This window comes from Ascidiella aspersa, chromosome 9 (genome assembly GCF_963924565.1).
Source record: "Ascidiella aspersa chromosome 9, kaAscAspe10.2, whole genome shotgun sequence".
Taxonomy (NCBI): domain Eukaryota; kingdom Metazoa; phylum Chordata; class Ascidiacea; order Phlebobranchia; family Ascidiidae; genus Ascidiella; species Ascidiella aspersa.
Window position 1 is genome coordinate 6,028,593 of NC_139455.1, and position 26,529 is coordinate 6,055,121.

The following is a 26,529-nucleotide window of genomic DNA, read 5'->3' on the forward strand; positions in this document are numbered from 1 at the left end:
CTCTTACTTTCCCAACATGTCACCAATGATGAATATAAATATGGATGATCTGTGTACAGCAGATTGAATTAGTTCTACTTTTGCAACAGCTGGATCTTCATTTTCCTGCCTTTCCTCCGTATAATCACTCAAATCTATGATTTGGTTAAATGTTATTTGCATTTAAAGGGCAATTGGAATATTTTTGTCAACGTTAATCAACATTTAATTCGGTGTTCAAAATATGACATTAGTATGTGCTATGATTATGAAAAGGTATTCATTGTAATACATTGTTTTACCTGTAAGATTAGTCACTGAGAGAAAATAGCCTTCTTTTTCACAAGCACTTTTGGTTGCTTCTAATTCTGGGTGATTTACTATACTTTTCAAATCTCTGATAACATCAGGAGTGCCACCAACATAACATCTGTATCCAATTAAAGTTCAAGAATTAAATGTTAACACAGTTTTCATGAAATGTCTATACTTTCTTAAATCTGTATTAGGTTACTTTATACCTAAAAACTTAAAACATAGCAATTAAACAATTGTGGCCGCATTGAAAGACGTACAAATACAGTATATATGAATATGTCTCATTTGTTCATTTCATTGTCTTACGTTTTTCGGTGTTTTTAAAAAATTACAAAACAACTTTGAAGTACATTACCTTAATATAATACTTCCACAAATGTCGGTGGAATTGGTGAGAGGTAGGACCATTGGCAAACTGTTGCCGTTTGTCATCCAAGGTTGTCTTTCAGTTGGAGGAGATACAAAATCACTGCCATCCTGAAAAAGGTTTATCAAGTTATTGCTTTTGGCGCCTTGTAAAGAGTCTATTTGTTTAACATAATACAAATGTACTGTGTACTGATTACCAAATCAACGGCTCAAAGCAGGTGGCATTTGACTTTTTAGTTGTTTTAGGCTGAGTTTGCCCTCTTTAACTGGGCATTATATAACGACAATGCTATTTTATGTTGTTGATAGTGAACAGGCTTCAGGCTAGCGAGAAATTAAACTGGGGTACTGAAGGAACGGATTGCCTAAAGTAAAATATATTGCAGAGACAAATCAAACAATTAAATTTGAACTTGTAGTGTTTTTTTGATAACAGAAATACTTAACTTTAAAAAACTGTTAACCAATACAGAAAATTATTATAAATATCTGTTGCTTGTACTAAGAAATCAAGCAAGCATTGGCGTATGGTTGATTCTCGACTCGCTCCTCTCTGAGCCTGTTTAGCTTAGATGACAGAGCTTCAGTCTCGCCTTGACCGGAGGTGATGAGTTCGAACCTCACTGCAGGCTAGTTGTTTTTTAGCCTGCCCTACTTGCATCATTGATCGACAGATTCGGTGAGTCTGCAATGGCTTTCGGTGTACTAATGATACATAAGCCGTACATATGTGTGCGTATGTTTCATTAAATATTTTTACACAAAAATTGTTTCAATCTAACTTACTTCTACACGACCCTGCTCACGGATATCGGCTGCACTTTCCGCAAATCCGACATTGGAACCATTGCGAAGTTGAGCGTAGCTTCCGAACAGAGAGGTGGCTTCACTTTCTGGAGGTGCCCACCACTCACTGGCTGGTCGCATTGCATCTAATTAAAAAATAGTAAAATTAGGATGTTTGCAAATTAACTAAGTATTTGGTTATCAACAATTTTTTTCAATTTTCAGCAACATTTAAGGAAAATTGGTGTAAACCAACTTGAAAAAAAGTTGTTCATTTCTGTATGTTTTGTACTATATTTTCATTACATTAATTTAAATATTTATCTTTAAAATAAATGTTTTCCTAAATCAGTAAAATTACATTTCGGTTTCTGTTAAACACTTTCATAGTAGAATTACTTGGATCGGTTTACATCATAAGTCTTACCAGAATTTTTTTTCAAACAAACTATAGTCTTACCATCAAGGTGGTTTGATGCATCATTTTTGGAGTAAGTTTGATCATCAAGCGTTGCCACTCCATAGGCTTGCAAACTTTGAAGCTGGGTTTCAAACTGGCGCTTGGCCTTAAAATAAATTCATAGATAATTTGAAGCTTTATCATGTACTGACTATTTGTGAAAAAAGATACCAATCCTTCATGATAATACTCTAATTAATAACCTGAAACCTAAAGGTCTTTATCCATGAGAATAAATATGGGTATATAACTGAAATACAACCCTACTACTACTGGCCAAACAAAAAGCTCAGTCAGTAGAGTGGTAGTCCTGGTAAGGCCAACAGTGTGTGTTTGAATCTAGCAAGACTTTTCTAGGCTAACCCTGCTTGCACTCTGATAAAACTAGGATTTTGTAATAGCAGGTGCAAATGCACAAACTTGATTTTCTGTATAAGATATGAATCCTTCGTCATGAAATTACCTGTAACAGAGCTTGTATTTCAGATTCCTTTGTTTCTCTGAAGATTTTAAATTGGCGTTGGATTTTCTCTCTGTCCTAAAGAAAAATATGCAATGCAAAGTCAACTTGGTTATTGTAAAAATTGAAATTCAAGATTTAAATTTCACTTGGCAAGTTATCAACAACCATCAATAAAATTTAAAACATGTTTAATACTTCCTATTCAATTAATCGCTTCCTGTATTACAGTTATAAATAAAACAATTTGTCAGCAAGGAATTTCTAAATAGTCTTCATACATTCACAAAAACATTGAATAAAATCCTTTAATTTACTTACGAACCTGTTCCAAAGCTGTTGCTCTCTCAGTCGCCTCATAACTACTTTCCATTGCAATGTCACGCTCTGCCCTCAGTTTTTGGCATTGTTTGTTCAAAGCTTGAAGTTCGGCTCTTAAGCGATTGTTTTCTGTGTCAAGTTTTTGCTCCTGTAGCGAAAAAAATATTTTCGATAAAAATCCGCAAAATATAAATATTAAACATTTTTCTTTTTTATTATAGTTTTCGTAAAATAATGTGCCTTTTTATGGATAACATAAATAGAATAACACACTATTCAATGATGTAAAATATCATTACATAAACCAAAATAAATTTAGGACGACAGTTCTATTGCACACAATTTTATCCATTAGCAATTGTTTTCCCTGTACCTTTCTCTGTAGTGCTTGTATTTCTTGCTCTTTAGTAAACTTAAGGGTGTCATACTCTTTTCGTATCTTGTCATTCATGTCTGGCAGCATCATAGCAGCGTTTGACGGATCAAACGACCCTGACGACCTTATATTAGCAGTTGGGCGATGCAATCCGTCCCCGTGCTAAGCAAGACAACGAAATATATAGTTAAGTGAAAATTTAATACAAGATACATAGACAACTAATTTGATTTAGTCCTTCTGAAGCCATTTTTAATCTAACATAGAGCCTTCAATTAAGAAACCCAATCAAGTCAATCAATAAATAATGGATTGTCATGCAAGCAAGGCTAGGATTTGAACAACTAGCTGGGGTTTGAACTCATGACCTCAACATTGGTTAAGTGAAAATTGTTTGATTGATGTAAAATTGGCATGTATATATAGAAAACCATAAATATGTATCAGCTACAATGTTTTATTGCATAATTTTACATGTCAGATCACTAACCAAAAACAGTGTATAATGCTTTAAGACGGGTTCATGTTAATAGTCTTCTAATGGAAAAACAAAATACTTTTACAAGTATAAACCTGTCCATGTCTTGAAATGTAAAACATAATATTTGTATTCAAGGACAGGGTATTCTACAAACAATGGTGTAGTCAGTACGGACAATATATTTGATTGACAGTGGCGATTCAAAAGTGACTGATCAGACTTACATTAAACATTTGCTATAAAATTACTTGACCTAAAGACTTTACTTTCAACTTGACTTAAGTTTTGTGTGCATACGGTCATTAGTTTTTTAGGCAAAAGGGTTTAATTAGGCAGTTTAATTTAGTTTCATAATATTAGTATATTTAATTGATTATAAAGTGTTAAACAGTTTCATGCTTTTTTGTAACAGTTTCATGCTATTTGTAAATGGTAACTGATTAAACTTATGCTTAGAATGGAACAATATTGACAATTCTTTATAGCTTAAAATATTTAATTATAATACCAACGACTTGACTTGTAATGCCAATGACTTGGGCAAGTAAAGACTTAGAACTTGACTTTGTTAAAAATGACTTAACCTGAACTTTATTTATTTTGCAATTAAAATGACTGGGAATTCAAGCGATTTTTTAGATTACTGTTGGCCAGTGTTGAAAGTATGGCAGATCTTAAAAAGATATTGTGGGTGCACAGCAAAAAAATCTGGGTGACCGGGTGCAACCAAGGTAAAAAAAGTGCACCTCGGGTGTACTTTCAAATTTCCGACTACATTTTTTGATTTTCCAATGCACTCTGCATTGCAAAGATTGCACTGTAAATGTATGCTGCACAAATGCATATTTGGGGAGCAGTTAAGCTTTTTTCGAGGTGCCCTTTGTAAGGTTTAAAAAAAACTTGCAGGTGCACACAAGTTACAATGAAAACTAGCACAGTTTAAATTAGGAAGACATATCGTTCAAAGACCATTTTTAACCTTTTTTGGAATGAGAGACGCAAGAAGGGTGCTCGGTGGTTGACTGTGGTGTCTCGATATGGCGCGGGTAGCAGATGCCTCGTCGGCAATATTGACTTCGACGCCGCCGTCGTCTTTGTTGGCGACCATCGAACCAGAAGCGCCCATCTTTGAGCTACCTATCCCGGCTATCCGCAGTCATTGCTTTAACTTTTGCTCGAGGCACACAATGCGTTTCGCTTGTGTATAGATGAGGTATAAATATTGAGATTGGAACATGCAAAACAAAGGACAAGTCTTAAAGTTGACACAAAACGACTGTTGTTTACGTTTACGGCCTTAACGATTTACCGGAGTGGGATGTTGGAGCCTAGAGATTAGCATGTCATAGAGTACTTATACTTTAGTAGTTTTCTCCTTAATTTTGTTTGTTATATACACATCAAACTTATTTAAACATAATTGATTAAAACGGGGTTTACTTTGCTCTTTATTATTGGAACTTGTGTTCATTTTAAATAAAAGTACAATAAGTTTTCAACAAACTAAAAAAATCGTTCCCTTAAGTATTTTATGTTAAATGTGGTTTGAGACACTATATTGATTTTGGCTAAAGATGGTAAGAGGTGCAATGTTTTTCAGTTGTGATCATGGCGGAGGCAAATAACATGTAAATTTTGGAAGAAATATGTATTTGGAAACGTAACCAGCAGTTTATACGACAACACAAGTACTGGGTACACCCTATTTGTAAAAAAAAGGTATAAAGAGGTTTCTTTCCATGTACTTTTTCTCACTTTCATAAAACATGAAGATAAGTTTCAAAAGTACGCAAGGGTGTCTTCAAAATTGTTTTTTTAACTAGTCAAGCTGGTAAAATCATACATGGAAAAGAAAGATACGAATTAAAAGGCTTTTAGACCTTTCCAGGAACATATTTTTATTGGAATTTTAAAAAAATAACCTGCTTAACCTTTTAAAATAACATTCCTAATATAAAACCCACAAAAACCCGGAAAAAACTAATGGTTTCTATCAAAAAGCATCTTCAGACACGGTTAAAAAGTAGTGCACGCGCTATCTCGCTAAAAACGCGTTTAGTCGTGTCTGTCTGCTGTGCGTAAGATTTGCGTCAAGTCTGGTCGGTGGAGACGCGACAACAAAAGAAATAGCGTTCCATCTCATTAGTCGCGACCAGACTGCTTTAAAGCGTTTTTGTCTAACCGGTGGGGATTCAGCCTAGAAAGCAGTACCCTTACAGACGATTTCTGACAATTCTTAACTAGATTCATTTGGCCATTTTACTTGACATACATTGACGACAAGAACCACAAAGTAACAATTTAGGGCTGTGTGTTTATTCAACAGCAAATTAACCAAGGGATAATATCGATGATAAAGGTGAAGTCGGGTAAAAACATTCACAACAGACACGACGAGGGTAGACAGTCTAAAAAAATTCGAGTATACTTCTTGCACCCACTATTTTCTGCGCCCAACTTTCATTATGATATAAACACAATAACAATACTTAGGCATCTTTTACGCCTTCAGTTTGGGAATGCATCAAACAGAAAGCGATTGGTATTACTCGTTTGTTGTTTAATTCAGAAATATAAACATTCATGCAACGAACTTTGGGTACAAAAAAATGTGAATTATATCTGTAGTTACCATAACGACGCCTTAATGCAATTACCACTTGAGAAGTGCGCTTGCCTTAAAAGTCGAACCGAGCACTGCACAAAAATCTACAGATATATTTTTTGCGGAAAATGACGTCTACTTTAAAGATATGCTGCAGAAAAAGGAATGAGAAAAATGTTCTGCATCGCGAGTCATTTCCCGATGTAAATTGCCAATGAACGCGGGACAAACACACTTTACTTTTTTTTCCGAGGCTGGTATGAGCAGAAAGAAGAGACGAAAAGAAAACCTCGTGTAAAGAGGTGAAAGCAGCAGCAAATCCAAGAGCTAAAAACGCCTAAAAAGCGGCTTTAACGCTCGACTTCAAGTAGCGGCGGTAACAGAAGCAGTGACGGAATCCCCTTTTTCGGCGCTCGCGTCTGCGGTGTTGCCAAGTTCTGCAAGGTCCTCTGCCTGATCGTCCTCCTCTTCTTCTTCCACGTAAACTGTGACTTTGCGCACTTCGCCGTCCTCGCCCTCGAGCATCACTGAAAAAATAGAAAGGTGTTACGAACAGCCAGACGAAAATTGAATGGTTTTACAAAAAAGCCAGACGCATAAAATAGGGAGCAAAGGCCTAATTTTTTATATGCGAATGCGATAGAATTTATTTTATTTTAAACACCTTTTTTCTCAAACTGGAACCAGGTAAATATATTACGCAATCTGTTTGCTGTGCTGTTGACATATCGAAATACTAAACTTTATAACAGGGTTGCCACACATCCTTATGACATAAAATTTAAGGACACTTTAACGATCTTAAAGAACATTATCTTTAAAAAGACCGAAAATTTGAGGGCTCGACGTTTTTTTCAACATAGTTCAAAAGCATAACATTATATAAAAAATAAAAATAAATTTTTTTGGAAAAACAGATTTTTGGGCTTCGTGGCAACTTAGAATAAGCAAGTGCAGCTTGATATAAAAAAATAAGCAAAACCAGGTCACGCAACTAAGGAGAAGTAGTAGGCATTGGGACGTTGTCTTATTGTAAAGAAATTTGAATTTTTTTAAAAGGAATCTCTAAAAATTTGAACGCTTTTCACTTTTAAACAAAAACTAAATTTGCTTTAAAATAAGAAATATTAATGCTTTAAAATGGAAACACCAAGGACAATGATTACTTGGTTAGTTGATCTGTCACGTTGTTCCTATCCAGGCTGCGGGTAACATATCGTGTAATACTTTTAAATCATTTTAAAAGCGGCGGTTTAGTTTAGCAGCTCCAACTTACTAGATTCGTATTCCTCCTGATCCTTCCAATCGATGTCGTCCTCGTCTGAATCGTAATCGTGACGTCGTTTTCCTCCCTTTCATTATAACGGAAAAAATAATATAGGTTGAAGAAAATCACGCAATTGAACACTTGAAAGTTGTCACCAGAGTTAAAAGCGTACTCCGGCTCTTCCGTTAAATTTGCAGGATGGCCACACAATTTTATATATTTTTTTAGACTTATCAAATAAATGTTGTAGGTTTTTGTCGTGTGTTAAGGGCGATTGTAACGTTTCTCTTATGTTGTTTAAAAAGTATGCCCGCAAAATATTTGAGATTCTTTTAGTATGTCGCAAGCTAAAAAAAGTTTGAGAACCACTCCTTAAATAAAACACTTACAGCTCCGTCGGGCCTGAACCGCACCCCGCAGCTGCGGTGAGTGCGCTGGTGCTGCATCAGGCTCCAGCGATCGTGGAACAGCTCGTCGCAGTATCTGCACTGGGTTGGCGCCTCCTGCCCAAGTAAAAAAACACTCTTGTTAAACCGCAGTATGTCACCACCTTATGAAAATTGTGCATAATGTACCCCAATTCAAATATATTTAAATTAAAGAAAATTTTCAGGTTTTTAAAGACCTGCAATTGGATTACTCTGACCGTTTTGAATATACCTCGAAAATGGTATAAGCCCAAAACACCAAAAAATATTTCAAAAACGTTTTAACGAGATAATTTTGAACCACATAAATTAGGCTGCCCCCAATATGAATTCTTAACGGTTTCTGTAGCTTTTTTTTCGAAGCTCAAAGAACCTGTTGCATCCCTGTATCAGCATTTCAGTTTTGAATGCCTATAAAGCTTTGTTCATAGAGCGAAAAAAGTCGCTCGTGTAAAATGTACTGCGTTCAGCTGTGGGAAACTATTTTGGGTGAATTGTTAAAAAAAAAATATTTGTCAAGGGTGTTGAGCTGACTGACTTGGAATGCATGTTGCTTTCGCATGTGAACGTTAAGGTCGCTTTTCCTTCCCAGCAGCGTCTTGCAAATCTCACACTTAAACTTGGGTGCGGTTTTGGTGTGCTGCTGCATGATATGCATCTGAAAAGTAAATATGCGAGTGACGGCTTGTGATGGCAAAACATAATAGGTTACACCTGTCCTGCAAAACGAGATCTAGTCAAACCATATTACAGCTAAATACAAAAAAAGTCCTAGTAGCAGGTATAATGGTTTGCCTAACAAGTTATTATAGCAAGCAAACTGCCGGTAAAGTGTGGAAAATAGTTGTATGTAAGGTGATGTATATTCGAAAGTAGGCCGAGAAAAGTACTCATTTTAATTAAACATGTTCTTTCACGGCATAAAACAAAATACCAACGCTTTAAAGCAGCGTTTCTTAACCAGGGGTACATGTACCACTTGGTGGTACGAAGCACCACATCAGGTGGTACGACATGTGTGAAATGATTGTGAATGATGCGTTATTTGGGCATATTTGTGAAGAATGCGTACTTACGAAAAGCAACAACAAAAAAGTCATTAGTAAATTGACTGATTGTTTGTTTGTTGTAAATATTGTTGAACTTGCAAGACTGTTTTTTAATGCATGCATTCAACACGTAATTATAAATACACTGAGTTTAATTCCTATTATTACAATTTTATTTAATATCGTCGGCCATCGCAGAAAGGGGGTACGAGAAAAATTCATGAAAGCTCAAAGGGTACAAGCGCTAAAAAGGTTAAGAAACACTGCTTTAAAGGGTTAAATATCAGTCGGTACAAAATGACTGTTGTTAGGATAGAGGAAACAGTTACTTGCCAAACGCTTTTTGTCGAATAATTCTAGTGATTACAGTCTTCGTACTTAATCTATAAATCAAAGCGTCTAGCCCAAAAGAATCGTAATGGCATCCAATGGAGTAAAAATCGTTTCGAAACAAAGGTGTATGAAACAGCTGCAACTAACCTTGACGCTGCCGCGCTGTGTAAAGCGCTGGTGACATTCGGGACACTCGTAAGGCTTCTCCCCGGTGTGAGACATTCTGTGTCTCTTCAGGTGGAAGCTGTCAGCAAACGCTTTCCTGAAACAAACAGTTGTATTTTTAGTTATTGGCAATATTTATGTGTTTTTTGTGCAGTACTTAGTATAACCGAGGCTGAGCTAGTCAAGCGCAACGTATGCACTTTTTTGCTTTGTGCAACTGGAGATTTTCGCCTCGCCAATAACTAACCGATTTAACGATACTAGCCCTGGTACTAAATATAGAAGAAAAAACGTTATCAGAATGTGTATTTTTCCGTAAAATTTATTTTAATCAATAGTAAAAGTTTGTTTTTGTAATGCCTGAAGGACTGAGGGTGTATCAACGCTTTTCACCTAATTAAAGTCAAACTGTCACCAGCTTGAGCGTAATACAAGGTTAGTTTTTAAGACTGTCATAGCAAGAATATGTTTACTTGCTACCCCACACATTTTCTCAACCGTTCACATGAAAATGTATACCTAATTTACCAGTCAATACCAGTTAACACTACGTATTTCCGGGAGCATCCAAAATTTGATTAACATAATGGGACAGAGGGAGCTAAAACCACCATGCTACACGTCACTTATAACCTGCTGCTAGCCATTAACAAATCACTGTTATGCGAATGCTTTTATGTAGCAAAGTATTAAATCTTTCCACCACACCAAACGTTTTGTTTTTATCCCTGATTAGCCATTTTTGTCTGTTTCGTAACAAAAGAGCTTTTACGTTGCTTTGTGACGTCACTTGACGCAGCTACAGACACTGGAGTGAACTTCAGTTTTTTTTACTGCCGTACTGATTACAATTATGTAGTCAGTTTTTTTTCGGTGAATTATACATGCGCTACTGAGCCGAAAATGTATTTTGCTGAAGTTTATATTTTTATCGCAGGTAAACCACAGTTATGTCTACCAACCTTAAAAAATACTATAATTTACACAACGAAAAAAAGTTCAAGAACCTCTGGACTATGGTAACTCGTCCCTACCCCTTATGAACTAGCCTAAAACTTGCGCTTAAAACCAGAGGAAATAACCTCACCCGCATTCGTCGCAGCTGTAGGGCCGTTCGCCGGTGTGCGAGCGAAAGTGACGCCGCAGTTTGCTGATCTCGACGCTGGCGTAGTCACACATCGTGCAGCGGAAGGGCTTCTCGTGTGTGTGGATGTAGCGCGTGTGGCGCGTAAGTTCACCGCTCGTAACGAACGCCATGCCGCAGCCCTCAACCACGCACTTGTACGGTTTCACGCCTGCAAAGGAAGTTGTGGAGGTTGGTTTTGCGTTTTTTTTTATTAGGCTTTACAACACAGTACACGGGTTTTATTAGTAATTTTATTACAAACAACAAAACCAAAATATTCGATGAAATCAACATTTCGTTGATAAAAAACGTTTCAGCAATACGTCATCTTCCAACCTTTGTATGAAACATTGACAGACTTTAAAAAGTATAGCAACACAAATAAAACTAGTTTTAAATGGGAAAAAAATTTTTAACTAAAAAAAGGCAAGATTTTATCTGTCTTCTTCAAACACCCGTTTTCCCTAGATGGTTATTGGTTAGATATACTAAATCTCATTAAAGTTCAATGCAAATTGACAGTATTTAACACAACACTAACCTGTGTGGGTGTTGATGTGGTTCCGGAGCAGCGTATTTGTGCGGAAGGCCTTGTCGCACAAATGACATTTGTATGGCCGCTCGTTGGTGTGAATCTAAGAGAAAATAACATACACTAAAACATACATCACAACAGTCTGAATGGAGCAAAAGTACCCAGTTTTTGTGGCCGTAAATACCTTATTTTTAAAGTTACTGTATTTAAGCCGAAAGACATAAAATACAGGCTTTGATGGCATCAATTAAATATACACCGAGGACCGAGGTCAATCAAATATACCTTATCAAAAATACAGTGGGTAATTCAAATATACTGTTATCATATATACAGTGGGCCAATCAAAATATATACCTGATCAAATATATAGTAGGGTCAATCATATATACCAAGTTATTAAATGTACAGTATCTTCGCAGATGTTAAAGTGAAAGGGGCATTTTTACAGAAACAATTAAAAAACAACATTCATAACTCTTGGTCCCTGTTGAGCACTAACCTTCATATGGCGGATCAGGTTGCTATGGCGATGGCTGTAGAAAGCGCATTCCCTGCATTGGTAAATTTTCCGACGGTCGCGACTTTTGTCGGCGGCTCGCTTGCCACGCTGCTTGAACATGGTTGGGTCGAGCACTTCAATCTTGTTGTTGGCTTCCTCGTTATCGCCACCTGTCGGAGGATCCTGCGGACAAGAAATTAGAGTGAAGTTGACTGTGTATGTGTGTATGTGTGATGTACCATTGGCGCCGAACGTGCTGTGATGGTTTAACAAAAACTTATAATGAACTATAATTTAGCCAATTAAAGTTTTACCTAGAAACATTTAAAAGCTTAAGTTTAAGAATACTGTACAATACTGCAATCATGAACTGAGGTTTAATAAGCTTGCATAACAACAAAAGGTATACTTTTACTTATTCTTAACATATATGATCATCTGCATTTCATAATATTCTTCTATGTAGGTTGCTACTAAATTTCATTTATATTGGTAAGAATATAAAATCTTCTGAAGTTTTGAAGCTAGCATGGATCTATAATAACTATTTCCGTGGCTAAACTAAGGTAAACCACTTGACAAACGTTTATATATCGATCAATTAATTTCAATAAGAAATGAAACTTCAATATAAAAAGGATGAGTTGCATTTTACCTCGGATTGTAGCATGGCTGTTATAGCTGCCTTTATCACCAAAACTTGGCAAAAATTCCAGGTTGCCTCCTTTTCCATGAAAAACCTCTGGAGAAAATAACTGTCACAAAGTACTGAGAGGTGTCTGCCAAACCTCAAACTAGTGAACTACAAACTAATGCTTTTCTAAAACAAATCCATTTTTATTCCTTATAACTCCGACACCTTCAATATGTTCCTGATTTAAAAAACTCCATAACTATGTAATTTTCGTTTTTTTACATCTACCTTTTTTACAGGTATTCTGAAACTAATTCTGATAGTACAACTGTTAAGCTTAGCACAACTAACAGAAAAATTCTGTATCTAAAATTAAGTAAAGGTAATATTTTTAGCTGACTAAAAATCAATTCAAACTGCGTCGAGAATAAACATGGAAATGACACCTTAAAGAAAAACAGAATGAAGAAGCTGCTCTTTATTTGAAAGAAGACACCATACCTGAAACTCATAGACAGATTCATCATTCGGTTTTTCTTCAGCCTCCTCTGTTGGACCTTCCTCAGTAAAGTTTAATTCATCTGCAAATCAAAACATAAAACTGGGTGAAGGGTGCAAGTTTACATTTTAATACTTCATAATTTTGTTTTAAATGAGGACGTAAACTCTGTTTTGGCCAAGATAGTTTAGCTGGGCAAGTTTGAAGTTTATACTTTACAGTTTTGTTTTAAATCTATGTACACTATGTTTTGTCCAAGATAATTTAGTTAGTAAAGCAGATAAACTAACTATATACCTTTGCTGGTTGCGATTTCGGGGGAGATTATTCATTAAAATTTATTAAGAGAGTAGCAACAGCTTAGAATGTAACTTTTACAAGAAGAACATTTGAAGATTTAATGTGCAGATCATCATGCATAAACATTTAAGTACTAAAAAAAATCGAGCAAAAACACACATCAATGAAACTTACTGTCCTGCAGGAACGAGCTTGAAAGCACAGCGTTGCTAGAATCTGCGTCCTTCTGACTGTACACACGCAACTTTAATCTTGGTTTCTTCGCACGAGGGCGCTTGCTCTCTGATTCTATAGCATCATCCTCTACAAACAAGTAAAAACGACAGAATTTTACTTTAAATCTTTGGGTTGTTAGGAAATCCTAGGTTCTTTAGGCACTAAAATTAGTCTACAGACAAAGATTTGGAATATCAGTAAATTGAGTGACATCCATTGATCCAAATGAATTAACATAAAACTATTTGTCTATACTAGTTTCACTCTGCGAACAAAGAAACAACATGTCATACTATATTATATGTTTGTTTTTTTTATTACACAGTGGAAACTACGATATAAAGTAAAATACGAGCATACCGGTCTCATTTCCATCAGTGTCATTGTTCTGATATTCTTCTTCTTTTTGCTCGAGAACAACAGCTGCCGTTGTGGCAGTTATGTGAGGGACATTATCACCCATCGAAAGCTGAGAAATTAACCAACAGAAGAACAATATTATACATTGATTATATGACATTGGAGTTTGTTACTGTAGAACAGGAGTTCCCAACATTTGGTATGCATACCGCTAGTGGTACGCGAAGGTTTTTCAGGTAGTAAGCGAGTAGCTTCCGGTTTTTGCACAAATACGTGGAGTTACAACTTTATATTTTGTTCATCTGGTTTTGTTTACAAAAAAAAATTACGAAGCCTATTCATTGTTCTGAACTATCCCTGTTTTTCGTATCATTACAATCTTAAAAATACAGGTCATGCCAATTGTCAATAAGGAGCACAGTTGCTTTAAAAAGCCACATAACGCTGTGTGACAGTGGGCGTTAACTACATGTGAAATGATTGTTTTCGATGGATATTATCTGCTGTTTTATAGCTTCATTTACAAATAGCATGGAATAATGCTAATTGTAAGCTAAAAATAGATGAAAGTAAGATTCAATCAAATTAGTTATTCCGTAAGAAGTGGTAGGCGTGGCAGTACATAGCGTCCAAGTGGTACAATATCGTAAAAAGGTTGGGAACCCCTTCTGTAGAAGCCTAATGTACCTCATTACAGAATGACAAAATAACAAAAAATATCATAACAACAGTATCATAAAATCAAAAAAAATTGTTGAAAGTGTGCCATGGATCAATAAGTGAGAAAGCGATAATAAAAAGAGTTTCATTTTGTAATCACGCTTCACTTACCTCCATGGCTGTATCAATCGTAATGTGTGTATCTTGGTCATTTTCGTCCTTGGTTATGAAAACGATTCCGGCCTGTTCGGCTGCCGCTTGAAGAATTGCTGGTTCGGTTACAGGCACTCCGTTACTGTCCACAGCAATCAGTCTAACCTTTTGAAAAGAAAAGTAATGGCAATAAGTTTTAGCTGATTAAATACATTACAAAAATAAATATTCTCAAAATGAGACAGTTTTTAAAGTATAAAAAAGTGTAATATCTGATTTGCCTCTGGGTTATTCTTTAGTTTCTTATTTAAATAAACTTAATCATTTAAACTGAAAAGATAAAAGATTTATGTTTAAAATGTAATTTTATTGGATAAGGTAAGGCACAAAAATAATTTTACCAGCGTTATCCTTACCCAAGATAATACAAAAATTACTAATGGATTAAAAACACATTAGTAAAGAAAGAAGCATTGGTTTCAATGTATATACTTTGTCAAGTTACCTGTTGGGCCTCTGCCCCTGGTATTTGCATATGCACATCAGCCCCATGCACACTTTCTGGTAGTTCTCCTGCTGCCACCATCCTGGCATGCTCTTCGGCCGAAACGGCAATAAACTGAACAGTGGTGGTCGTACCTTCCTCGGCCAATACCTGGTAACAAAATAACAGAAATAAAGACAAGAAATTTACCTTTTATTTTTATAGTTAACTTTAAGAGGATTTTCCATGCATTTTGCATAGTATCCAAATTTGTTTAATTGGTTGGTTTAGTGAGAAACTTTAGATTGGTATTTTACTAATGTTAGGCAATTTAAATTAACTAACACTTTGTTACAGGAAGTCAATTGTGTCCAAAAAAAACATAACTATATAATGCTCCTGAAATGTTGTTTAATAACTTTTTTTGCTACAGAAGATTCAAATAAAACCCAGTATTACACCACAAAAATTATTTTTGAGACATATCTTGCTTTTGCCTGAATTAATTTTTGGTTTGGTTTGCTTTGGTTTGATTCAAGTCAAACATTCATAGAAATAGTATCATGCAACTAAATTACTAGTTTTTAGGGGGTCCATAAAGGCCTAATGGAAATAGTAGTGTATATTTTAAAAGTTTTAAAATAACTTTAAATAAAAATTAATATTTTTTTTTTCTGGCCAAAATCAGCAAATTTCTAAAGTCAATTGGTATTGTGACATTATTTTTGATAATTTCTTACCAACCGTGGTCAAGGCAAGTCAAAACAAATATTAGGGGTCCGCTGTCAAAAAGTTGCTTTAGAGCTTTAGGGTTCTACCCACAGAGAGGCCTTTGACTAGGGAGATGAAGATAATGAACATATAAATGCTTTTAGCTCTATACCCCAATTTAGTGCTATCAATATCGCTAGACAGGACTTGTTCTGGCAATTCCATAGCAATGTAGTGGGTATGTTTTCATTGAGCATTGTTCAATATTACATATTTATTGCTAGTCTTGGTTTTCTAGATGTGCAAAATAATTGTAATTTCCAGTGAGCCAGGTTTAATATGATAGTCGAAAAGCAACACACAATATGAAATGACGGAGATCACATGATCAATAACGGAAAGGAGTTTTTTAAAACAGTACAACTTATATAGAATTTTAGACATACATTGATCAAAGCTGAATAATCATGACATGATATTATTTCAGAGCAGTGGTCCTTATTATTTCAGAGCAGTGGTCCTTTGTACCGCCCCCCTTTTTGGTAATTGTCCTGACCCTTAGATATTAAACAATAATCATACTAAAATAAATTTGTTTTATTTTAAATACAAATTGCTTGTTCTATTGGTTTACATCAAGCTGATTTTGAGATACAAGTTGTGAAAAAACAAACATTATGTTAATCCTGTTTCCAAAAGTGTTATAACCCACAATGTAATGGCTACATACAATAAGTAACATTACAAATTATCACAAATAAGTATAAAATCCCTTCAAATTGTGATGTATGTACGACAGGTTGTGCGAAGAGCACAATTTTTTAGAGGAGTTTTTTTGTTAAAATGGCAAAAGCACAGTTTATGGTGAGAGTGGCTTGCTGCACAACTTAGATCTCCTCCAACATACCGTACTGTTTTGACTAAACACAGCCACAATGCTAGGCACCCACAATTAAGAACCGCTGTTTTAAAGCGTTTGAAGGTCATCTAGTTACATATTTTGGTACTAAATAGGAAAAGGTTTTGAAAAAATTCAGAATTAATTAAGGTATAACAACACTTAATTACTGCAAATCTCAAAATGTTTCTTAAACATTTAAAGTTGTGTTTTTTTCCCATGCTACAAAACATTATTTTAAAACAGCTGGATAGCAATTGGCTTGCATGTCGCTGTTCAACCAAATAGACATTTAAGTAAAGCACGACTAAAGCACTTTGTTTAAATAGTCGGTTTAAAAATTATATTAACCGCTACAATGTATTTTGTCTACAATATGGGTGTTAAACCAAGCATTGCACAAGGAGGTCAGCGAAAAAACTGCCATTACTATTTAGTTCGAGTTTGTGCTTTAAGAAATGGATGTAACTAGTATGGTACTACTGTTTTTATATTTTATGATGCATGACTGTACAACTTTTGCTTTATTCATGGAAAATAAACTTGAATTTAGCAAACTGATTTTTTAGCATCTGAAGGTTAAAGCAAATTATATTGCAAAGATATTGTAGCTACTGAACAGGAACATTATACTTCTCAACAGAAACTTCTCGCCAAAATGTTGTTATGCTTAGGGTTGCAAAATTCCTGGGAATTTTCAGAGCCGAAACTTTCCATGGAAATTTTAGGAAACCTTTAAAACAATCTTAGTTTAACGTAAGTGTGAAACCTTTCCCGCTATGCGCGAATGATCTTCATACATCCAGTTGATTGCGTTTTGTAATTCTTTTCAAAAGATTAGTGCTTCTTTACCTTTGTTAAGTGAAAAGCTGACAAGCGTCACGGACAAACGGAAAACGAATTTAAAATTTTTTGACCTTTTTTAACATTTTTCATTTTCGGCAGTGTAATAAAAACTTGAAAGAAATTTAAACGAAATACACTATGCCAAAAAAAAATCGCACTCAGCTCGCCAGGTATGCCCAGACTTAAAAACTTAGCAAATATTGAATTACTAATAAAGTTATCGCGTTTCTTCAAAGTAGTTCATTACACTTTTTATTAGTAGTATGGATGACGACACGTGGACTCAAATTTTACACCAAACAAATGCCTTTTTCGCGCTTTGCGCCAACACTTAACTGCCTCATTAAATGTAATTAAACACGTCTTTAAGTGCAAAAAACGATTACCGCCTAATATACAGTTGTTCTAACATTTTAATAACACAATTCTTAGTTAACTTATTGTGTGGCCCCAAAGACCTTTCTTAGTTTGGTTTAGGCCCGCGACTAGAAAAAGGTTGCCGACCCCTGTACTAGTTGCTGCCGATTAGCATCTCCTCCTGCTCGTCTAGAAATGCTCAAGTTTTTAATATTTTTTTCTGGTTGATGAAATATTTAACAAAAGCTTTAAACATAATAAATGCCAAATTTGAAAATTCCCAATATTCCCTGGTCCTTCAAAATTCCCGAAAACTTTCCACCCCTTTACAACCCTAGTTATGCTTACCTCATCTGTTTTATCTCCAGTAGATAATGGCGGGATTGAAGAACCGGCATTTTTGTCTATTTCATTGCCCTCTCCTGCCTATAAAAACATATTGAGTTGAAGAAAATATTTAAACTTTGTAATAGTAAATTTTTCAGAGTCACACCACCTAAAGATGACAACTAGATAAGGGTCTACTTTCGAAATAAATGAGATGTGGTTTGCAATTTTGTACTGTTTAAATATCGGCATCTGTCATGACACTTCAAACACCATAAAATAAGAACTACAGAGATAATTTATTTTTATTTTTAAACAAAGTTCAGTGCATACTCATATTTCTGCCTACAAACTCAGTAACACAAACTAGGACAAGCCAATTATAGGCATTCTGTTATAATTCCAATTGTTTAATCTGTTTTAATACATATTTTGTATCAATTATAACAATATACATTAAACAACCGATATATGGTGTTCAGTGATGAGCAACTTCTTTAGCAATTTAAACTTTGTAATCATTTATTTTGTAATTGCAACCATTTTTTATGTATCTATCATCCAGTCTGGAAAAGATGGCAGATCTCACAGGTGCACAGCCGAAAAAATCCGGCTGACTGGGTGCAACAAAGGTAAAAAGTGCACCTCGGGTGCACTGTATGATTTTCCGGTACACTTTGTATTGCATACACTGTAAGCCTACGTCACACAAGCTTTTACATATTTGAGGTGCAGTTCACATTTTTTCAGGGTGCACTTTTGAAAGATTGAAAAAACTCGCAGGTGCACTTGCCATACTTACCACAGTGATCTATCATAATACGACTAATATCAAAATATAAAAGTGAAAACTCTGATCAACAGTACAATTTCAAATTGACCAGTTGAAATAAAAAGCTTATTTGAAAATTAAAGTAAATACCAATGCTGATGCCAATTGATCTACATCTCCATTTGTCTGTAGTGCTTCTTTAACCTGATCAGAGTCGGCAGTAGAAGCTGCTACTTCTGCCATTTTCTCTGCAGATATAATTTAAATAAAAATGAAGTACAAGAAAGGCAATAGGTTGGTAATAAGTTGAACGAGTATATATACATATTAATTTCAGGGTTCTTCCAATTAAGTTTTGCCTGACAATTCCCGTTGTCACTTTAATATTTGTAAATGAAAGTGCAAATCGCATATAGTTGGAAATAAACTTTTCACTATGTTAATTTAAAAAAAAAAAAATTGGGCAACATATGCCAGCTGACGTTCATCGTAAAAAAACTCCCAAGTAAGATTCGTTGAAACAAATGGAGCCCCAGTTAAGCCCCCTCAGTTCTTACATGGTGTAGCAGGCGTTTTTTTTCGGCCATATCTTTGATTTTAAACAAAACTATAAATTTGCAAGCAGAAACGGTAAGGACAGTTGTCGCAAGCACCCGGCACAAATAAACTCTTACCTATGTTATGCCCTGCACTGCCCTTCTGCGGGTAAAACTGTATACTGGAGGGCGCTCGGACCTGAAATAACGGTCTCAAGATGGCGTTCGACACAATTCGCTTTTCGCTACCCACAGTTCCCTGCGCGGGTCAGGGGTTAGCCTTTCTGCGTTTCTTTATGACGTTTCGTCACGTGATCAAACGAGAATATGAAGTCGTTTCGAGAAAGTAACGCGAAGCGCGCTTTTGCAGCGATTTATTTTTTTTAAATTCCCAGGGTATCGCAGATACTACGCAAAGCAGTTGTTAAACACCATTTATTGTCCGTTGGTATTTTTTGTGGACTACAGCAACGCTTTCGTAATTTTTGGAACTTTTTAATTTTTAAATAAATTTTCAACTTTTTGCAAAAACTTTAAGAAAAACAATAACAATAGACCTTGGATAACTAACTTTTCAATAAATAAACTTCTTTGTGTCAAATTCACTTATGCCCAGCCCAGTAGTCCACTTTTTTTACTAAATCGGTAAAAAATTACCAGCGATTTAAAAAAAATCTTATCAATGCCAGATAATCAGGCATTTCATAGTTTAATTAATGAATATTTAAATTAAAAACTTGGTCAAAAAACAGATGGAAAAAGCGAGCATACATTAATTAAAAAGTTCGTCAAAAATCCAAAAACATTAATTTCGCTAATAACGGAATACGTGGAATTAAAAAAAAGTTTTTGCTAATGTAACCGAGAAAAAATCCTAGAGGAACTATATTTTAATAAAACACTAACATTCCATAAAATCTTAAAGTTATTAGAAGTTAAACACATCATATTTTGTACGCAAAACTCTTTAAAAACAAACTGTGTTCTGCTAGGCCAAACTTTTGAAAAAAATACCCGTCTAAAGATTGAAAATCCTCCAAAGAAATATCTTGTGTCTAACTATTTTCTTACGTAATTTAAAATTTTTCTTGAAGAAACTTTTCACTCCATTTGTTTGTCAGAGTAAAAACAAAGATTAAAAAACTTTTAAAGAAATATCTTGTCACTAACTATTTTCTTAACCAACTAAAAGCTTTCCTCGAAGAAACTATGTTCACTCCATTTGTTAGTCAGAGTAAAAACAAAAACAACGACACCACCAGTACACAAAACCGTTTACTTTATTGGTAATTGGGGGGGGGGGGAGAGAAAATAGTGTGCGCCGGGCAGAACTGCTGTTTGGAGGAAGAAAGATAATACACGAAAAGGGGCGCAGACGTACGACAAATACGACGACAACATCACGTATATGAAAGGGCTGGCTTTAAAAACTGGCATCCCTAGGTGCCGCTTCAAGGCTTTTACACATGGACCGTGTGTCGCAGGAAATCTAAGAAAGCGATAAAAAAAGTTGCGTCGCGTGAAAATCGGCGACGCCCAGACGGCAAGCGGCAAGACGACACCAGCGTTTTTGACACGAAAAATCACGCGAAGAAAAAAAAACTGGGCGCCATACGAGGGAGACAAAACACTGGAATAGCTTACAATCTAACGAGAACTAAAAAGTCATGTCGCCGGGAATGATACACCGCGATAACAACCTTTCGCTTGTCCCGGCGTGTTAGTCCAAAGAGTACGACTCGATTTTGTTTCATGCGCCAAAGCAAAGTTGCTGTTTTGCCGGCAAAGGGTTAAAAAGCGCGTATAAGAAAAAGCGGAAGAACGATGTGTGAGGTAAACGAAGTAGTGAAATGCGGAACAGGTTTGCGCAGATCTTGGAAAAAGATTCGTCTCTATGTCAATTTTGAGTTGTCCAGCAGCTGTAGTGAAACCTTACCTGACCCTGAATCCCATAATAACCTGAAGATGACACCAAAGTGTATTTTTCTCGACAACGTAGAATTTAAAGAGAAAAAATGGTGATAAGTTAAGTTGGGCGTGTAACTTGAATTTGATCAAAAAATGGTGCTTTTAGGTGTTCGCAGTTTTCTTGAGGCAGTAAATTGTGATTTTTTGTCTGTTGTTCGACCAAAGAAATAGTAGAAAAAAACACGTGCAGCTTGCAGTTTCCTCTGTAAAAACGCGAATAAGGGAGCGCACAGTGGAGCAAACGTTGAGAAAAGAGTTTTCGAAAAATCAATAAAGGAAAAAAACGAGCGCAAAGAAAAAGTCAGGAGAATATGAGACGACACCGAACAGGGAAGCAGAGCTGTTTTGCGTGATTTCTTATTTCCGAGTTAAAACAACGTTGAATTCGCTGCGATAAATGCAAATCAAAAGCTTTTTAGAGTAATTTTTACCTTGATGCACACTCAACGTTTCAAGCAGGAAAGTCAAAATCCTGCTAATTCGCAGCGGGCGCATTTTTTTCTTTAAGAATATTTGTGCATTTCGCGAAAGAAAAAGAGCACGTTACGTTCACAATATACTACGGCAGGAAGTGGCATAGGAACAGATGATACTATCGATCCGCTGATGACGTCACATCCTCGGTGCCAACGTCATCAACCTGTCGGAATCGCCACGTCACCGGTGCCAAGCGCCGCAACGCATTGTCAAGTGAGAATAACCTGCAGGAAAGCATCACGTTGCAATTTGTTTTGGTTTGAAAATAGCACTGTTGTGACGACATAGTGGGGATTATTATATCGAAAGCCTACCTTATTTGGTCATCTAGCAGCCAGTCCAGTTCCCAGCGTTGTGTGGGTGGTGCGGTTGGGAAGAGTCAGGGAGCAGGTTTGATCCGGAGTCGAGGAGGTGGAGGAGCATTCCAGGAGCTTGTCGGAGCTCTTGCTCTTGCGCAACATCCGAGAGAGGGGCCTGGGTGATTAGGGAGAAAGATAACTTGGTGAATTCAATGAATGTGATGGTTAGCAAACAACGATTTGCGGTCGGATTGGCGGATGCTGGGTTTGGTATGTCGATGTGAATTGTCCCAGTACATAAATATATCTCGTTAAAAGTAAAAACTCTTTTTCGCGGGGATTTCTTACAAATAAGACGTCGCGAAACCAAAGAAATCTAAAAGGACAAATTGTAATTCCACAGATATCTTCTTAGACATATTTGTCAAAGTGATATGTTTACAGCATAAAACAAATTAACGATAAAACACATAGGAAATATTTTTTGCGGAATAACCGTCCTTACAGTGTTGCAACAAACTATGTTTAAAGTTGTTAAACTTCGAACAAATGCTGCTACAGAGCTTTGTAAGTGCACATAACTTCAAATTTAAGTTTTTAAGTTGACGTTTTTGATATCCCAGCCAATTTGTGTAGGACTTTGACCTTCGTATTTGTTAAACGTGAGAGCAGAATACTCTAGCAAAGCAAGAAATTTAGGTCAGACACTTTTAATAGATGTTAAAAGATAGATATATTTCGCCAGCAAAAAGGCATCGTCAGTATATCTCAATTTCGAATAATTCTGAAAGTGTCTGAACTAAATTACTAGCTTTGCTAGAGTATTTTTGATATTACTGATCAATAATTAAGGTCGACATTTACCTTGGGTCAAGATGATTTCCATTATCACATATTCAGTGAGCATTGGTTAAACGTGGTTTTGACAGAAAGCCGACCGCTTGCAGCCTTAAGGCCCGTTTACACTACAGCTGCACTGAGCTGCGCTGGGCGTAATTTGCATTTAAATTCTGTTGTGGCGAGCGTTTCACGCTTTGCTAAACTCAAGCCCCGTGCAGCAGCTGCAGCTAGCTTAAAGTTACGCTTTGCTAAACTCAAGCCCCGTGCAGCTGAAAAAAAATACGCTTTGGAGCGATTTCCACGCTTTGCTAAACTCAAGCCCAGTGCAGCTATAGAAAAACATTACGTTTTGTCGCGATTTTTACGCCCAGCGCAGCTCACTGCAGCTGTAGTGAAAGCAATTTCACGCCCAGTGCAGCTCAGCTCCGCTCAGTGCAGCTGTAGTGTAAACGGGCCTTTACCTTGACAGCGAATTGTTGCTGTGCGACTTTTTGTTGCTGGAACGCTTCACCGACCTTGGCGTTGACCTTGCCCGTCTCGCTCCACTGATCACCGGGCGACCAAGTACTCGACCTGGAAGCCATCCTTCCGCTGGAGGCGACGTTGAGTTGGCGGCGCGAAACACCAGACACATACCTGCCGAACGGAGATATGGCATTGATTTGGACGCTTGTGTGTTTTTTATTATAAGTAATCGATATAACGGTAAAGTAAAGTATACAATTGTGATTTAGGGATGACTGACGATTCCACGCGTTTTAAATTCACTGTAAACATTTTAGACCTACATTTTCCTACAAATTTTTTATTAAGGTTAAGCCTTACTTTTAAATTAAACACAAGATTTTAAATTTTATAAGGGGAAGTTGAATTCTAAAGAAAAATGTTTAACCTAAGTTTTAACCTTACTTTTAAATTAAACAAAATGTTTTAATTTTATAAAGGGAAGTTGAATTATGGAGAAAACGAAAGGTCTTTTTAATAGGATTGTGTTTTAAGCATGTTGGTGACCTGGCCAAAGATCTGAAAACAAAACATTATATAAAATCGTGGCCATTTTAAAAAACACCATTTTAACAACTACTTTCGATGGCAGCTGACTTAATTTGCCATCCTAAACCCATCACTTTGGAATTGTAAGCAAACAGACAACACTGCACAAGTGTACGGCGGGTGCGTTTTAGGCCGCCATATCACAAATCTTGCGAAAGACCGCCCCCTTTTTATTCTAACAGAAAAAAATACTTTGTTACGATCAATGATGCAAGCAAGGCAGGCTAGAAAAACAACTAGCTTACAGTGAGATTCGAACTCACGACCCCCGGTCATACCGTGAACGTCGCTCTACCAAATGAGATACAAAGGCTCAGAGGGGAGCGAGTCGAGAAACAAGCATGACGACAATGCTTGCTACATTCTGTTAGTACAAGCAACTTCACATTGAGGAGGATCTTTAAGCCTTTTTAATAACTGGTGGTGAAGAAATCTCTACCAGTTGCTAATCCATAAACGACTTGAAATCTCATCATGGTGGGTTTGGTGGCTAAACCAACAAAGCCCAGAAGACACAAAAATGAAGGCGCCTTAGCTATATGTACCATATTAAAACCTTATGCCAGTCTAAATTAACTAGGTACTTCACCTCTGGGCACGTAAAGGGCACAGGAAGGAAGAGTGGCGCGCCGGACCAATAAAAACATTTAATGAAAGACACACGCATATATATGTGTTTAACAAATGTGCCCTCCGAAGCTGCTTTTTAACCAACGATTACGGCTTACGTATCGCTGGTGACAACTGAATTAGTTTATTGTCCAACTCTCCTACCTTGAGCGTTGGTTGCAATAATATCAAGTGGTTCGCCTTGCATCACGCTAATCTCGTCCTCCTGTTCTGCTGTGTAGTCCTGCGTCGCCTGCACCGTCGAGACCGACGCCGATTGCGTCACAGGTGACGTCACAGTCGGGCTGCCAGTTGCTGTTGATGACGTAGGCGTCGCGGGCGATGGCGCCGGCGTTTCGGCACTGGAAATCAATAAATAAGGGTTTGTGAAAAAATGTCTCAGCATTTTAGTTTGTTTTGTATGAAAAAAACAGGACCGAAATGATATGTTGATAATTTAGTCTAGTTTTAATATTCCTTTCATGTTTTACTTTCAATATGAAAGACAAAATGTTAATTCGAAAAAACGACGGTGGTTATTTAGCAAAGCAATAGTTTCGCCGCAGATAAGTCACGATACCTGACATTTTAACCGATACCGATATATTAAACAAAAAGTATCGTGATCCGATCGGATACCAATGACGTCATAACTATGCTCAAACAAACACAATTGTTTAAATTAAAACAAATTTTTCTCAGGTTATTATAGGTCAATATTGTTCGGTGGTATTAAAAAATTTAATTACAATCAGTTGTTAAACTACTGTTGTTTGAGAATGTTAAGATTAACAGTGAGCTTGCTAAACCGCATTTTTATTTAAGTACTTTATGACCGATTTAATTGTGTAATCATTCTATGACTTGCGGTCAAAGGTCACTGAGCACATGGTGCCTTGACATTGTAGTTGTCCTTACGGCAGTTGGTGTTACTACCTTGTCGCGGTAGGAGCTCATGTTGTTAGTTACTTGTAAGTGTTTGGCAATGATGTTTAACTTACTGATTCTGTTTCTGTTTTATTAACATTGTTTTGTATTGATTCATTCGAATTAAGGAATCCACTTGTTTAAGCCTTTTCGTGTTTTAATAAATTCCTGTACGTGTACACTGATAAAGACTTCAGTATCGGATCGGATCCATTAGTTTTCATGGTAGCAGAGGATGGTTACAGGAAACCAGTTGTAAACACACAAGATGGCAACAAGTGCAAAGAGATCTCCACCAAAGTTTAAAGACGACTTGCCTTATTCTGCATGGAAGAACAAGGTACAAATGTGGCAACTTGTCACGGGCGTCGTCAAGAAAGAACAAGCAATTATTGTTCTGTTGGAGAGCCTAGAGGGCAACTCGAAAGCGGAAAAGGCTGTTTCGCAATTAACGCGCGAGGAACTACACGCAGAGAGTGGAATGTCCACGTTGATTGGAAAACTCGATGCAGCGTTCAAGACGGAATCTGTAGATGATGCGTACTCTACATACACGAAGTTTACAAGGTTTAATAAAAGTACTGATATGACGATGATTGACTACATTCTAGAGTTTGAACATTTATCGCATAAGATGACATTTCACGAGATGGAATTGCCAGATACAATTTTTTCTTTTAAACTGTTGGATGGCGCAAATTTAACTTCTAAAGAACGACAATTGGCTTTGACATTTGCAAGTGACCTTAGGTTTGAATCCATGAAGTCTGCTCTAAAACGCATATTTACTGAAAGCCCAATTTCTAATAAACTGTCACAATATATTGACGTCAAAGAAGAATCTTACGTAGCCAGTAATCCAAGACATCGAAAAGGTTTTGATAAAAGAAAGTTCAATCCTATTGATAAGTTTGGGAAAATATCTAGATGCGTCATATGTGATTCTAAAATGCATTGGGCGGCAAAATGTCCTCACAAAAGTTGTAATACGTCTATATCTTCTAATGATGTTTCAGACGATGAAGTCAACATTGTGCTATTTT

At 36.4% G+C, this 26,529-nt stretch overlaps 3 protein-coding genes across 3 annotated transcripts in view; all 3 read right to left on the reverse strand.

Moving 5' to 3' along the window:
• LOC146132064 (nephrocystin-3-like) overlaps positions 1-4,830 on the reverse strand; it is a 36,498-nt gene extending 31,668 nt beyond the window's left edge. Inside the window, exons 1-9 of the mRNA XM_083396867.1 lie at positions 4,530-4,830; positions 3,067-3,231; positions 2,698-2,841; positions 2,376-2,450; positions 1,913-2,018; positions 1,453-1,598; positions 653-774; positions 282-409; positions 8-134 (exon numbers count right to left, since the gene is read on the reverse strand). Coding sequence (XP_083252993.1) covers positions 8-134; positions 282-409; positions 653-774; positions 1,453-1,598; positions 1,913-2,018; positions 2,376-2,450; positions 2,698-2,841; positions 3,067-3,231; positions 4,530-4,676 — 1,160 coding nt within the window. The 5' untranslated portion in view covers positions 4,677-4,830. The remainder of the gene's footprint in view (positions 1-7; positions 135-281; positions 410-652; positions 775-1,452; positions 1,599-1,912; positions 2,019-2,375; positions 2,451-2,697; positions 2,842-3,066; positions 3,232-4,529) is intronic.
• Positions 4,831-6,378: 1,548 nt separating this feature from the next.
• On the reverse strand, positions 6,379-19,509 carry LOC146132065 (uncharacterized). The gene is made up of 16 exons (XM_083396641.1): positions 19,452-19,509; positions 18,928-19,025; positions 18,027-18,104; positions 14,888-15,037; positions 14,401-14,547; positions 13,570-13,678; positions 13,168-13,296; positions 12,696-12,775; positions 11,561-11,743; positions 11,065-11,158; positions 10,485-10,692; positions 9,380-9,494; positions 8,389-8,508; positions 7,812-7,925; positions 7,432-7,507; positions 6,379-6,682 (listed from the first exon to the last, which is right to left on the reverse strand). The coding sequence occupies exons 2-16, from the start codon at positions 19,018-19,020 to the stop codon at positions 6,519-6,521; spliced, it is 1,860 nt and encodes a 619-aa protein (XP_083252767.1). The 5' UTR covers positions 19,021-19,025; positions 19,452-19,509; the 3' UTR covers positions 6,379-6,518.
• Positions 19,510-20,575: 1,066 nt separating this feature from the next.
• LOC146132066 (triple functional domain protein-like) overlaps positions 20,576-26,529 on the reverse strand; it is a 96,829-nt gene continuing 90,875 nt past the window's right edge. The window contains exons 53-56 of the mRNA XM_083397198.1: positions 24,725-24,921; positions 23,359-23,533; positions 22,073-22,232; positions 20,576-21,982 (exon numbers count right to left, since the gene is read on the reverse strand). Of these exons, the coding sequence (XP_083253324.1) occupies positions 22,082-22,232; positions 23,359-23,533; positions 24,725-24,921 (523 nt within the window). The 3' untranslated portion in view covers positions 20,576-21,982; positions 22,073-22,081. The remainder of the gene's footprint in view (positions 21,983-22,072; positions 22,233-23,358; positions 23,534-24,724; positions 24,922-26,529) is intronic.